The 16,439-nt window shown below is 42.9% G+C and overlaps 1 protein-coding gene across 1 annotated transcript in view; it reads right to left on the reverse strand.

Moving 5' to 3' along the window:
* The window catches only part of LOC126236054 (esterase E4-like), a 119,984-nt gene extending 104,233 nt beyond the window's left edge, over positions 1–15,751 (reverse strand). Inside the window, exon 1 of the mRNA XM_049945094.1 lies at positions 15,512–15,751. Coding sequence (XP_049801051.1) covers positions 15,512–15,745 — 234 coding nt within the window. The 5' untranslated portion in view covers positions 15,746–15,751. The remainder of the gene's footprint in view (positions 1–15,511) is intronic.
* Between the last annotated feature and the right edge of the window lie 688 nt (positions 15,752–16,439).

Below are 16,439 nucleotides of genomic sequence, written 5' to 3' on the forward strand. Positions count from 1 at the left end.
CAAATAACAGTATCTGACGTACATAAATAATTGTAATGCTTGTTGCGTGTAAATAGATGAACAAAAGATCCTTGTCACTTGCTAACATATTCGACGATGAGTCACTGCAATAAATCACAACCGTCATATATCTACAACTATCTGTTTGGAGCCCTTTGAGATCGAACAACCGCGCAAGTCAGGCCGTGGGAAGGCAGATTCCAGATGGTGTTAGATCGGAAAAACTTCGAGAAGTATGATTCACCGAAAAAGAATGTCTTCCGAAAAATCCTCAGTTCTTGAATATTGTCTGTAGATCTGAGAACCACGCTACATTCACACGCAGCAGCCAAATCCTGTTTTTGTAAACCGTTTCTGATTGGTCATGTAAACATTCAAATATCGTTTCAGGAAATCCGCTGCTAGTTGTCGCATTTCCTCTTCCGCAATTGATGTTTACTCCTGTGTAAATGGTCTTGTTTTTCAAAAGTTGCTAGCTTTGTTAGGTTAAAACTTGCCAAGAATGCCAGTTAATGTGGACGGCATGACTTCTTCTGCAGTTAAGAAGTTATATTAGACTGAGCAATTAGTTGTCCATCACCTATATTTAACTGAAGAGAGACAGCTATCGTTCGAAATTGGCACAGTTTATTTCCAGTGGCATATCGTGTAAAACAACAGACGACTGGAAACCTGATATTTGACCAATTCACAGGCCAAGCTAGGAAAATCGATTCAGGTATTGACATAAAAACATGTTGGCGAAAATCGGTTTTCGACATACGGTTTTCTTCTTTCGGAAATTGCATTGCATATAAACGTAACAAGTCATTAAGACTAAAAGCTAAATATAAAGAGGATGGATAAACGAAATGCACGATCCCTAACTGATTTGTTGTCAACGTGGGAGTATCACAGAGATGCTCTGAAACCAATGATAGCCTACTGGTACGAAATACCCCTCTGCCATGCAGTACACTGTGGACTGTGGAGTATGTGCGTAGACGTAGACAACATAAATCTCATGTAATGAACACTACGCTAAAATTAGAGAAAGTCGACCTAGTACAGATGAGCACAATCCATTTTCCCGCGTAGAACCTGCAGAAGGACTAGCAAGGGGGATGGGGAGGTGAAGGGAACGATACTGGTACGGGACTCTAATAAAAGGTGTGAGAGGGGAGGGGGAGGGGTGACCAGGAGGTGCTCGAGCTGCCACCTTTCCGCCATTGCCGTTGACATAAAACAGTTTTTAATGAATTTAAAAGAGTAAAATAAACCTGTTCCATGCGGACAATGATACCACGGTCCTCTCTCGTGTACACCGAAGGACAACGCGCAGTTGATCTAACAGCTTTATTGGTGAAAGCACTTCACTGTTGAGAGAAGCACAAATTTCCAAATGATGTGTCAAGTAGTCCATTGTAAGAACAGCATAGTCGAAGACAACTCTCTTAAAAACTCTGTAAGTCCATCTTCATGTATAAAATTTCGAATCAAAACACCTACAGCCGTCTAAATTTCCAGACGTTATTTCATTTGAGCTACCAGTTTCAGCGCTACATTACGCCATCTTCAGGGCCTCTGACTGACGTGTTGGAAGAATCTCACCTCCGGTTCAATCAAAATAGGGACCAGGGTTCAGTGACTGATATCCGCAGATTTCTTCTTCACACAGCGATGATCGAAGGATCGCCGAGTTAAGAAGAAATCTACGGATACCAGTCACTGAATGTTGGCCCCTATTTTGACTGTACCGGAGGTGGGATTCTTCCTACACCTCAGTCAGGGGACCTGAAGGTGGCATAATATAGCGCTGAAACTGATTGCTCAAATGAAATTACGCCTGGAAATTTAGACGACTGAAGGTGTTTTGATTCGACACTTCTAAAAACTGACGAAATTATCATTCTAATTTTTGTGAAAGCTGCTAGATACATTGATGCACTAAGTAGTTATCATTTCCCACTATAATCTCCGAAAATTACACACAGTTTTTAATTTATTGTTTAGTTGTAGCTTTTGTTTCACAATATAAAACTAGCATCAAATTTTAATCAATTGCGAAAGTACCGATAGTTTTTACGCACCGTACAACATTTCATACTAAAATTTTATTCAGTTTTATTAACTGAATCACTTGTTTTTTTGTATTTGATCTTGATGGTTCAAATGGCTCTAAGCACTATGGGACTTAACATCTGAGGTCATCAGTCCCCTAGACTTAGAACTAACTAACCTAAGGACATCACACACATCCATGCCCGAGGCAAGATTCGAACCTGCGACCGTAGCAGCAGCGCGGTTCCAGACTTAAGCGTCTAGAACCGCTCGGTCACAGCGGCCGGCTTTATCTTAATAAAAGTGTCGAATAGAAAAGAAAACTGAACTTCCTGCGTAAGTCTCACATTACAAAATATGGCACTAGTTACTTAATTACTAATTATCAAGCAGTAATCATATTACTGCCTTGAAACAGTTACCAGTTTTTCTTAGTGCTTCCCCTCCCCCGCCCCAAACGTAATCATAGTGTCGTCCTTCTTTATATGGCGAAAGATTGGAACTGCATATCGACTTACCAGAAATACCTACAACAAGATCTCCAGGCACACATATCTATGACATTAAAATACAGAAATAAATGAGAATGCCTCTGTGGATCATGTGCACTACTTTTGAACTGGAAAACAAACACTGAAAGTTTTGTGAAAAAGGATCGCAAAATTGTAAGAAAAATTCTAGGTTCGTCACCTGTAAACGAACAATGCAGACTCAGAGGCACAAGGGGATTCAAACAATACTTCAATGTACATAGCGACATTTTAAAATGCAGCTTAAGATTCTGTGGACACATTAAAAGAGTGAACGCAGACAGACAGTCAAAACGGATACGATGAAATGGATTGGCGAGACCAAAGCCGATCTGAAATTAGCCTTTACAACATGGGCTGAAGATAGGAGGGAAGCGCACTTTTAAGACAATGGAAGAAATATGAGGACAAGGGAAGGCAAATGATACCCCTAAGTACGAGGGGCTTTCAGTTAAGTGTTGTAATACATTTTTTCTGAAAGCAGATTAGTTTTATTCAGGATTACAATACACCATATTATACCACACTCTTTTTGATACAAAACCCTATTTTTCAACAATATCTCCTTTCAAAGCGACGGCTTTTCGCCACTTTACTGGCAGGAGCCTGTATGCTCGCATGCTACCACTCCATTGGTCAACGTCGGAGCCATCTTGCTGCATCAACAATCTTGCAACCATCCACGTACTGCTTCCCACGGAGTCTATCCTTAACCGGGCCAAACAGATGCTCTTTCTGACCTTCCGTTAGGCGGCGAAGAATCTAACAGGTGCACGCCATTGAGTACCCAGCTGGTGGACGAGTGTGTCAGCATTACCAACAGAGACGTCCAACTGAGCAGCGAGGTGGATCACCTCGAATGAGAGTGTCGGCACGTTCCAACATTGCAGGAGTGACAGCTGTGTGCGGCCGGCCGGCTCGCGGGAGATCGGACAGGTTTGCGCGATTTTATTGTGATGATGACTGACGCTTCACCCAACGACACACCGTGCTTTTGTTCACTGCTAGGGCTGTACAGCCAGTCTGCAAGCGCTTATGAATATCTGCGATGCTCTGGTTTTCCGCCAAAATAGTCTCAGTGACAGCTCTCTGCTTAGAACGCACTTCCATTTCAGAGGCCATTGTGAAGGCTACGTATAGTACCGACACCTATCGGAACTTCATGAAATAGTAGAGGCTGAAGTGGAAATATTCCACGACGTTCCACAACAAATTCTGCATTTTTAAGCCGAAATTGGCCGAGAAGAAAGATGTGTTGCATTATTGAACGCTCCTTGTTACTCGCAAATAACGATAATGTAGAGCAGGGGTCTCCAAACGTTTTAGTCCGCGGGCCACATTGACTCCTCCACGAAGTCATAAGGGCCAAGATCTACCTAGTGGGATTGGAGCACCCTAGCACTCCATGATCACCGTAATGTAAGGCTAAAGGAAAGATGAAATCGCAAAAATCTAAGGTTGTGGGAATAGCTAGCACTGAAACGAATTACGATTTTTATTTAATTACATAATTTTGATTGGTTTCAGATTTGATTGATTTCAGATATCTAAGCAAATTCAAACGATATCAAGATATTTCAAAATCCCTTTGACGTCGATATAGAAGCGTTACCCACTGAACTTCAGTTTGAAATTATTGATTTGCAATGTAGGGACTTTTTTGGAGAAAAACATTCAAAGTCAACATTGCTGGAATTTTATAAGTGTCTTCCATCCACACAGTTTCCAAATTTACATGAATTTGCCCGTGGCTTTTTTCCGCTTTTGGCACTACTTATTTGTGTGAAAAAACTTTCTCCAAAATGAAACATGCAAAAAGTATTTACAGATCAAAAATTAAGTGATGAGCATTTGAAGTCGCTGATGATTATCTGTACCAGTTAACTTGATCCACAACTGGAGGTAATTATGAAAGGAAAGTTACAGCTACATAAAAGTCACTAATTATCACTAAGAGATTAAATTTCTTTACGTGAATACTCTGACACTGTGAGTTTTCAAGATATAAATTAATTACAGTTATTTTTATACATCAGTTACAACTAAAATATCCAATATCACTATGTACACCAGGTATTATATTTTCTTTAAATTGCCTTTAAATAAAAATATTTTATACGATTTACTTGCTATGTGTATTTTACAACGTAATCACAAGAAAGTGAAACGTCGCTTAAGAAGCATCTTCCATAATGATTGATTACTTAGGCTAGCCGCCGAAGTGGCGTCCATTTGAAAGACTTGCACCAGACTCGTGAGTAGAATAAAATGCAAAAAATTTTTTTCCTTAATATGTTTTCGCCAAACTAGTCTGTTAACCGTTCTTTTTTTTCACTATCGCACGGAGAATGGTCTGTCTGTTTATCGTGGACAGTTTATCCATGATCTACCGCTTTGTAAAGATAGAGCTCCGACAATGTCGCGGCGTATTGGTCGCGATAGGCCTCGAAACTCAATTGTTGGCACTATAGGTACCACGTCAAATATTTTTTCGGCCCACGGACCGTAGTTTGGAGACCCCTGATGTAGAGTATTGTAGAATTTGCAGCGAGAATATTGTGAGGGATTGCTCAGCAGTTTAAATGAAAAGAATGTCCATATACGGGCACATTCTTCTCGCCTTTCGTATCGTCATCCACAACAAAGTTCAAATCCCGAGACAGATTCTTTTTGCAAACACGGTGCATTTCACTACTTGTGACGTGCGCACCTGTGTGCATCACAACCGCTGAAAGGTCGTATGTTATTTCGATGAAGATGTCATCACCACTATTGCAAGTGTAGATTCGTGTTGAAAGCACTGCACATCCCATGCATGTGGTGACAGGAAGAAGGTATGCCACGGGAGAGTCGTTGCCTGTATCAAACACGGCTGAATGTGGTAATCTGGAACTGTCCCTCCTCCTCCACCACATCTACCACACCACCACCATCCTTGCCGTCCAAAGACTGATTATGAAAGTTTCTTATAACAGTAGGGTTCGAACTCATCGCACTATCGTACTTTTTGTCCCCAAGTACGTCTACATTTACATGTATCCTATACAGTATGTGCCACAATCATTGCTCCTTCTCCCTCCCCCCCTCCCTCCCTCCCTCGCTCTCACCCCGCCCTGTTGGGTGGGAACAACACCTGTCTGATTTGAAAATGGGCCTCGGCCCGAAACTACTCATCGAATGAAAAATTAATATTTGCAACTTGGACTGGTTTTTCATTTTATCACTTGTCTGAAAGCCTCCATATAGGCTCTAATTTATCTGACTTTCTCGTCCGTTCATTTTGCGAGACGAACGTGGGAGGAAGTAAAATATTACCCAACTCTTTCTGGAACGTGTGCTCCCCAAATTTCAACAGTAAACCTCTCCGTTCTGAGCTGTTATCGGTTGTCATTATACAATCTTCGAAATTCCCCTGATGATACTAAACATCTGTAGCAACCCACGCACTGTGTAACGGATCTGAAAATTTGGCCATTTCTTTACGTACCCACCAGCATATAAATGCGCAACAAGTTGCAACAGTATATATTCAGGGTCGGTTCGTGGACATTTTTGCACACAAGTGACAGATGATTTGGAACCTCACCCCACCCCCCCCACCCCCACTCACCCCTCCCGACCCTATCCTCTCATACATTCTCATCGTTGTCAGTTTTCGCAGCTAATTGTGATAATGCACTGTAGACCCCTCTCAGCTTGATGCTCCAAGCGGCGGCTTCTGTAGAAACGAGGCAATGTGTTCTGACTTCATAAGAGACAACAGTGGTGATCTCACGACAAACAGAAACTGGTTGCTGCAGCAGCTTTTATTCATCTGGTGCAGCGTACTACCACAAGATGTCAGCCAAATCCGGAGGTGACAAGTATACTTATGGGAAGATTACTTTACTGGAAACCATATTTCCCACTGGGCTTTGAAACGACATCATTTAGTGCTTCGGTTCCCCTACACTCTGTCAAGAAGCATGGGACTTCATTTCCATTTCCATACTTCCCACTGCCCCTGAAATGGTCAAGAGACATTTCACGACAATTACAAGCTATATTTCACAAGAAAAGGAAACCACAGCTGATGCAGCGTACTACCAACTGATGCCAAGAACGTACGGAGATCATACAATGTATGAATGCGTGGTGTCTGTTGTTTCGGACATCTCCGAAAGAACAGACACCATGTGGAATCCGCATCTGTGAAACATACGGGTTGTGTAAATAAAGTTTCAAGACTGGTCTCAGAACACAAAATTTATTGTTTTCATAAATTGGACTAGAATTCTTCAAAATAGGTGCCTTGAGAGTCCGCACACCGCGTCAACGAGATTTCCACTGTGGTAAGCTCCCTGGAACTCCTTTAACCGGAATGCTGTTCAAAACCCTCGTCAAAGCCTTTTGGACCACTGTGACGCTGTCAAACCGCTTCCCTTTCAGGTCTCTCTTCATCTGAGTGAACAAAAAGAAGTGACTGGGGGCGAGGTCGGGGCTATATGGTGGCTGCGGCAGCATTGCCACCTTGAAACGGGTCAAAACTTCAGTGATGGCGAAGCAGGTGTGAACGGTCGCATTATCATGGTGGAGCACCGAGTCATCTCTCTTCTCCTGGCGGACTCGATCGGTCAAACTTGACGCACATTGGCCAGAATTTCGTCAGTTCTTCTCGTTGGAAGGCCTCCAGAACGTTCATCGTCCTTCAAGTCTACCCGGCCACCTTTGAACCTCTTGTGCCACATGAAAACCACGGCGCGTGACATGGCGTATTCTTTGTAGGCCTCCTGAATCATTTCGAACGTTCCCGTCTTGTTCAGTTTTACACAAAATTTTATTGAACATCACTGCTCCAAGAGCCGTTGCATTTTGGACGCCTCGATTTTTCGACGACGTTTCGGAACAGATACTCCGTGCACTCGCGATGTTTTCACTCCAGCATTTCGCCGAATGCCGATCCTTGACTCGCTTAGCCAACACCCCCCACCACCTGGCGCAGGTGGTGAGACCGGTCTGCGCGTGCACCGCTACTCAGGAAAATATGAAGTCTCGAAACTTTATTTACATACCCTGTATTATGAAAACCGAAGGAGGAGGGAGGAGAAAGGAAAGGAAAGTGATTATTAATATCAGCTGCACGAGGACTTTGTGCAGCATCAGCAGAGACGAGAAAAAACGTGTGCCTGACGGATTCAAACCCCGATCTCCTGCTTACTTGAAAGTTGCGTTAAATGCTGCGGCACTCGGACACAGTGTTTATCACAATTGCGCAGACTATCTCTGCACGCCTCTTGGCCGATTGACCTCGCACAACCTACCTTCAGTCCCTGTTCGTGTGCTCCTCGTCCGTTGCTTTGAGATTCCCGCAGGGGGTCGGATGCAATTGTGCATAGATACGGAATGTGGTGGATCCATATACCAAAGAACAGATACGACGCATTCATATCATTGATGCTCATCGATGGGCAATGGATCCACCATATTCACTGTGGATGCACAATTACGTCCGACCTCCTGCGGGAATCTCAAAGTAGCGAGCGCGGCGGACATCCGCTGGGACTGCGGATAGGTGGTGCGAGGTGGGAGTGTGAATAGCCCAAGAGGCGTGCGGAGATAATCGACGCAGTTGCGATAAACACTGTGTTCGGGCGGCGCAGCAGTTAACGCAACTGCCAAGTAAGCAGGAGATTCCGGGTTCAAATCCCGGTCCAGCACACATTTTCACTCTTCGCCTCAGATGCCGCACAAAGTCCTCATGCAGCTGATATCAATAATCCCTTCCCTTTCCTTTCTCCCGCCTCCTCCTCATCCAATTTACGTGAAATCGTACTATGTGTTACCACGAATGCAGTAAAGAAATACAGTTGGCGGTAAATATACTTCCCGCGCCCACGAAAGAGATAAGGCCTGCAACTAGTGTCCACTCTACAGCTACATCTACATCTACATACGAGGACGCCCCCTACCCCTCCCTCCTGGCCCTCGGCAAAGGAAAAAAATACAGTGTTATCAGGTGCTTTTCCTTTAAGAAAATGATTTAAAAGTTGGTATTGTGTAGGTTTTTAACAGGGTCTTAACTGGAACTTTTTTATGGCTACTTACACGTCGTCATACGTCTTCCCAACTATTAAAAATAGTCCGTAGTCCGTACCTTCATGTGTAGCCCCCCCCCCCCCCCCCTTCCTACAAACTATCGTGTGGACGCCCTTGTCTACAAGACTGCAATTCACACTTCTGCCTGGTAGAGAATCATTGAACCACCTTCAGACTATTTCTCTACTGTTCCACTCTCGAACAGCATGCAGGAGAAATGAAGACTTAATCTTTCCGTACGAGATTTGCTTTCCCTTATGAGAATCATTTCTTCCGATGTAGGTTGGCGCCAATACAATATTTTCGCGTACAGACGAGAAAGGTGGTGACTGGAATGTCGTAAAATATCTCGCTTTTGTTTTAATTATTGCCATTCCAACTCGCTTATCATGTCCGTGACACACTGTAACCTACTTCGCGATAATACAAAACGAGCTACTCTTCCTTGGACTTTTTCGATGTTCTCCGTCAAACCTATCTGGTAAGGACTTCATACAGCACAGCACTACTCTAGCAGAGGACGGACAAGCATAGTGTAGGCAGTCTCTTTCGTAGACTTGTTGTATCTTCTAAGTGTTCTGCCAATAAAATGCAGTCTTTGGTCTGCCTTTTCCACAACATTATCTATGTAATCGTTTAATTTAAGTTATTCGTAATTATAATTATAGATATTTAGTTGAACTGACAACTTCTAGATTTTTATGATTTATCGTGTAACAGTAATTTAACGGATTTATTTTAATATTCATGTGGATAATCACAGATGATCACACACTTTTCATTATTTAGAGTCAATTGTCACTTTTCGCACCATACAGATACCTTGTCTCAGTCATTTTGCAATTGGTTTTGATCTTCTTACGACTTTACCAGACAGCAAATGACGACATCATTTGCAAAAAATCTGATAGGACTGCTTATATTGTCTCCTAAATCGTTTGTATACATTAGGAACAGCAGAGGGACTATAACTTTTCCTTGCTGAACGCCAGATATCACTTCTGTTTTACTCGATGACTTTCAGTCGATTACTATGAACTGTGACCCCTTTGACAGGAAATTACGACTCATTCGCACAATTCAGACGATACTTACTTCATTGGCATACAATTTGATTACAAGTCTCTTGTGAGTATCGGCCTTAAAAGCCTCTGGAAAGCTAGAAATATGGAATCAATTTGAGAGCTTCTATCGACAGCACTCGTCACTTCGTGTGAATAAAGAGCTCGCTGTGTTTCACAAGAACAATATTTTCTAAATCCATGACAACTATGTCTCAATAGATCGTTTTCTTCGATGCACTTCATAATGTTCGAACACAGAATATGTTCCACAATCCTACTACAAATCAACGTCAGTGATATGGGTCTGTAAGTCATCGGATTACTGCTGCTTCCTTTCTCGAGTATTGTTGTGGCTTGCGCAACTTTCCAGTTTTAGATACGGATGTTACGCTGAGCGAGCATTTGTATACGATTAGTTAGATGGAGCTTTTGTGTCAGCATACTCCAAAAGAAACCTAATTGATACACAACGTGGACCGTAAGACTTGCTTTCGTTAAGTGCCTTAAGGTGCTTCTCTATACCGAGAATATATGCTTCTAAGTTACTCAACTTGGCAGCTGTTCTTCGAATTCTGGGATATTTACTTCGTCTTTTTTCGTGAAGGAATTTCGGAAAACTGTGTTAAGTAACTACGCTTTAGCTGCACTGTTGTTGGAAATATTACCATTGCTATTGAGCAGTCAAGGTATTGATTGTGTCTTGCCACTGGTGTGCTTTACATATGACCAGAATCTCTTTGGGCTCTCTGCCATATTTCGTTGTGGAAACTATTAAAAGCAGCTCGCAGTCAAGTCTGTGCTAAGTTTCGAGCTTCAGGAAAACGTCTCCAACCTTGGAGATGGTTCAAAAATGGTTCAAATGGCTCTGAGCTCTATGGGACTTAACTTCTGAGGGCATCAGTCCCCAAGAACCTAGAACTACTTCTCGCATTCCGGAGGACGACGGTTCAATCCCGTCTCCGGCCATTCTGATTTAGGTTTTCCGTGATTTCCTTAAATCGCTTCAGGCAAATGCCGGGATGGTTCCCTTGGAAGGGCACGGCCGATTTCCTTCCCCATCCTTCCCTCACCCACCTTGCGCTCCGTCTCTAATGACCTCGTTGTCGACGGGACGTTAAACACTAATCTCCTCCTCCTCCTCCTAGAACTACTTAAACCTAACTAACCTAAAGACATCACACACATCCATGCCCGAGGCAGGATTCGAACCTGCGACCGTAGCGCTCGCGCGTTTCCAGACTGTAGCGCCTAGAACCGCTCGGCCACCCCGGCCGGCCAACCTTGGAGATTTTGCATTCTTTTGGCAGGCGTTTTACGGTGTTTCCGCCACTATGTTGTGACCTGTTTCGTATACCATGTGGGATCAGTACCATTATATTCATTTATTAGGTTTCAATCTCTCAGCTGCGACCAGTACTATTTCTTCGAATTTAAGCCACAACTGATCTACACTTGTAGGATAGTTATAATTAAACGTTTGTTACTTGAGTCAGTACAGACGGAAAACTATTTACTGTATGCGTACCAACGTTATAGGAATGATGTACCCACTTACGTTGCAGGGTTTGCGTTGTTGGTAGTGTTAACCTCGTGACTTGCTGTTAGGCGCCGCTTTTGGTGAGGCGACGATAAAGCCCTGTAATACAGATAGCCTTAGGCACATAGGAGGAACTCAGAATCCAAAGACCAAAGACATGAAGCGTGAACGGCACACGTTACTGTGATTTGCTTCGCCCCACTCTACCAGGGAGATGAGCTTTGGACTCTGCTGTTTTGATGCCCGAAGCTCGTTCGATCACTCGGTTACTCCGTAACACATTTAGAGAACACCGAATCATTGGCCGATCGTCCCAAACTGCCTGGCCACTAAAATGACCAGATCTGAACCAGTGTGGTTTCTGGCTGTGGGGTTGGAGTTTGAAGATGAGCACAACGAGGGAGGTAGCCATCATCCCAAGTGAAATGTTTCGGGCAGCGATAACAGCAATCTCTAGTGCGGTTCCAGACTGTCGTTTACGCAGATGATCGTCAATTGAGCAACGTTTGTAATCTGTAATGTAAACATGGTACACATTTAACAAATGTACCCTCTCATGTGGAAGTTAATATGTGTTTCTTGCAATTGTTTATTCGTTATTTCTTTTCCGTATGTCCTTACAGAAGTTTTCACAAAGTTTCATTGTCCTACGATCACTAGTTTTTCATGGTAGTCCTGTCAAGTAGTGAAAGTTTAATTGCAACCATCCCGTAGTTTGGAAGGAGTGGAGACTGTCTCTTAAGAAGGTGTCAAGCGAATTTTTATCCCCATTTTTTTTTAAATACATATAGTTTGCATTTATTTTGGTGTATTTGGATGTTACAGTGTTCACTCTCGCTGCACCGATCTTGTGGCATCCGTTGTAATATTTGCTCGGAGTTATTTGTTGCTAAGAGGTCGAGTATGTTTTCGCAACCATTTACAATTCGAGTGGGCTCCTGCACTTATTGTTCAAAATGATTTTCGGAGAAAGCATTTAGTGTGATTTCAGACGATGTTTTATGGTTACCACCGACTTTAAACATGTATTTTCTCCTACATATCAAATATAGATTGAAGTTACCACCTATTGTAATGTGTGAGTGGGGCACCTATTTGAGATGAGACTCAAGTGTTTTTGAACTCTGCAGCCACTGAATCATCTTAGCCAGGACGTCGGTAAAGGAGCCAATAATTAATTTATTCCGGTTGTCAAGCATAACCTCCACCCATACTAACTTACAGGAATTTTCTATTTCAACTTCGCTACAAGAAAAAGTACTTCTAACAACGACAAACACTCCACCACCAACTGTATTTAAACTTTACTTTCTGGACACTGTTAAGTCCTTTGCAAAAATTTCTGCTGAGCTTATCTGTGACGACCAAAACCTTTTATAGATGTTGATTATTCGTCTAAAATAACGTCGCTCGTTCCTGGTAACTGACTACCGGACAATCAAGAAAAATCATAGCCTACCTCGTTCTCGTACCATCGGAAATCTATGTGCGTTAGATCTGTTAGATTTATCGTATGAGCGTGACCCAATGTTTGCTAAATATATTTCGCTTTTAATAAATGCTGTTCCGAATCTGTCTTATACTGCGGCAGATTGCAGGCGTTAAAACAAGATAAATCCAGATTTAGGGCTGTAGCAGGAGATTCACTTTTCATTTTATATGACTGTGTAAAAATGTTTAATCTGTTGCTGTTGTGGTCTTCAGTCCTGAGACTGGTTTGATGAAGCTCTCCATGCTACTCTATCCTGTGCAAGCTTCTTCATCTCCCAGTACCTACTGCAACCTACATCCTTCTGAATCTGCTTAGTGTATTCAAATGGCTCTAAGCACTATGGGACTCAACTGCTGTGGTCATTAGTCCCCTAGAACTTAGAACTACTTAAACCTAACTAACCTAAGGACAACACACACATCCATGCCGGAGGCAGGATTCGAACCTGCGACCGTAGCAGTCGCACGGTTCCGGACTGCGCGCCTATAACCGCGAGACCACCGCGGCCGGCCTTAGTGTATTCATCTCTTGGTCTCCCTCTACGACTTTTACCCTCCACGCTGCCCTCCAACACTAAATTGGTGATCCCTTGATGCCTCAGAACATGTCCTACCAACCGATCCCTTCTTCTAATCAAGTTGTGCCACAAACTCCTATTCTCCCCAATTCTATTCAATACCTCCTCATTAGTTATGTGATCTACCCATCTAATCTTCAGCATTCTTCTGTAGCACCACTCTTAAAAAGCTTCTATTCTCTTCTTGTCTAAGCTATTTATCGTCCACGTTTCACTTCCATACATGGCTACACTCCATACAAATACTTACAGAAACGACTTCCTGACATTTAAATCTATACTCGATGTTAACAAATTTCTCTTCTTCAGAAAAGCTTTCCTTGCCATTGCCAGTCTACATTTTATATCCTCTCTACTTCGACCATCATCAGTTATTTTGCTCCCCAAATAGGAAAACTCCTTTACTACTTTAAGTGTCTCATTTCCTAATCTGATTCCCTCAGCATCACCCAACTTAATTCGACTACATTCCATTATCCTCGTTTTGCTTTTGTTGATGTTCATCTTATATTCTCCTTTCAAGACACTGTCCATTCCGTTCAACTGCTCTTCCAAGTCCTTTGCTGTCTCTGACAGAATTACAATGTCATCGGCAAACCTTAAATTTTTTATTTCTTCTCCATGGACTTTAATAACTACTCTGAATTTTTCTTTTGTTTTCTTTACTGCTTGCTAATTATACAGATTGAATAACATCAGGGAGAGGCTACAAGCCTGTCTCACTCCCTTCCCAACTACTGCTTCCCTTTCATGCCCCTCAACTATTATAATTGCCATCTGGTTTCTGTACAAATTGTAAATAGCCTTTCGCTCCCTGTATGTTGCCCCTGCCACCTTCAGAATTTGAAAGAGAGTATTTCCATTTAACATTGTCAAAAGCTTTCTCTAAGTCTACAAATGCTAGAAACGTAGGTTTGCCTTTCCTTAATCTATTTTCTAAGATAAGTCGTAGGGTCAGTATTACCTCACGTGTTCCAATATTTCTGCGGAATCCAAACTGATCTGCCCCGAGGTCGGCTTCTACCAGTTTTTCCATTTGTCTGTAAAGAATTCGCGTTAGTATTTTGGAGCCGTGGCTTATGAAGCTGATAGTTCAGTAATTTTCACATCTGTCAACACCTGCTTTCTTTGGTATTGGAATTATTATATTCTATTCTAACCGAATCGAAATCATTAATTTTTTTTTCGTTGTATAATCTGCACGTTACCGCTCCAATTGTTCTAAGACGTTCAGTACATTCCCAGTGTCAGAAGAATATCTGCGAAATCTGTGAACGCCTCTTGATAGTACGTAGAATTTTTCAGGGCTGTCAATGGCCATTTTTCCCTTGCAATAGAATGCGGTATTTTAATCACAGCAGGTGACAGCATGAAAAAAGAAAAATGTGCAGATGTGTGTGAATGCCTAAGGGACCAAACTGCTGAGGTCATCGGTCCCTAGACTTACATACTACCTAAACTAACTTAAACTAACTGACGCTAAGGACAACACATACCCATGCCTGAGGGAGGATTCGAACCTCCGGCGGGAGAGGCCGCGCAGTTCGTTACTCATAGCATGAAAAGCGGGTAAAGATTTTGCTAGTCGAATTCAATTGTTTCATACAGATGCGAAGCTTCAATGTAACGGCAGGAATTACCAACAACCATAGCTACTCAAATCTTTACGGAATATTTTACAAATTCTATATTCCCAAGCATTGTAATTAAAATATCAGTGTTGAATATTGACTAGATACTCGACCTCGTTAACTAATTTGACAAACATGACAAACAATCTTAGTACCTGCCTTCTTGTGTTCTAAGGCCTAACTTGTTGCGTTTGTGAGATGTGAATCGAAGCACATGAATGTAACAAGTAAATAGCAATTCTCATCATCATAACAAGTGTCGGAGCGGTGATTTTCTTGTTGGAAGTTTAGGTTATATCGAAAATGTCTGCAAACAAAAATTTTCCTTATAAAATGGCGCAATATATGTACATTTTTAATATCAGACGTTTTGTGATAACCCATCTGCCTTTTTTCGTGGAACTGTGACGTTTTTGACAGTTACTGCCCACCTAGTCGGGTTCAGTACCATCTGTTCTAGCGATATTGTACGGTATTGGGCGTAAGTCAGTGAGACATTGGTTTGCTCGTACTAATATCCCTTAGCCAGGGAACCGCGGAGTGCAGGCGTCCCGCCCCGCCTCACCTTGAAGCGCAGTTCGCCGATGGGGGGCAGCGCGTAGCGAACGCCGCGGAAAGCCAGGATGCTCCGTCCGTCCAGTGACGTCATCACGCTGCCCCGCAGCCGACCCAGAGCGGTCTGCACCTGCGGCGCCAGCTGCTCGCCAGCGCCGCAGCCCTTCCTGGCACACCGCGCTGGCGCCAGCAGCGCGACGCACATCGCCAGCAGCAACACCAGTGCTCCGCGTGTGCCCCGCATGATGACTGTCTGGCCGCGCGGAAGCACTGCGTGTGTTTTTATCTGGCAGACACATACCCCCCACTCCAGGCAGCTCGCTAGCCGTTACTAGTTTCCTGAGCTGCCGCGACGCCGCGCTGTTATGAAAGCTGTTCTGCCGAAGCCTATATAGATCTCGTTTCCTGCAAGAAGTTCTTGCGCAGTCTGATGACCTTGGCGACGCAGTTTTCCGCTGTGTTGCCACACTCTAGCATCTTTCTCCTGTACAACTAATATGGGAAAAGGAGGAGCTGTTACACATGTCAACTCAAAACAGAAGTTCAAAAACATTAACACAAGTGGATTTTGTAGCGATAAACACATAAAAATGCTTGTTTATGAATTAATATCGAAAAAAAGTTTACTTACAGATCCACACTGTGAAATTTTGAACTGTCTATGGATTCCTGTCTGTCAGCAAGCAGATAATTGTCTCTAGTGATATCAGCGTAGATTTTCTAAAGGATTCCAAAAGGAGAAATGATTTGGAAACCTTATTTAAATCCTAAAATTTGGTCTCGATAATGAACACTCCAACGCAAGTGGATGGAGACAGCAGAAAATGTTTTATTTGGTGAAGCTCCATGCCAGAAAATAACAGAATACCCAGTAATAAATGGTCACTCTGATCATAAGTGGTGCCTTACAGTGTTGATCGTCCTTGGGGGAAATCACT

This window comes from Schistocerca nitens, chromosome 2 (genome assembly GCF_023898315.1).
Source record: "Schistocerca nitens isolate TAMUIC-IGC-003100 chromosome 2, iqSchNite1.1, whole genome shotgun sequence".
Classification (NCBI taxonomy): Eukaryota; Metazoa; Arthropoda; class Insecta; order Orthoptera; family Acrididae; genus Schistocerca; species Schistocerca nitens.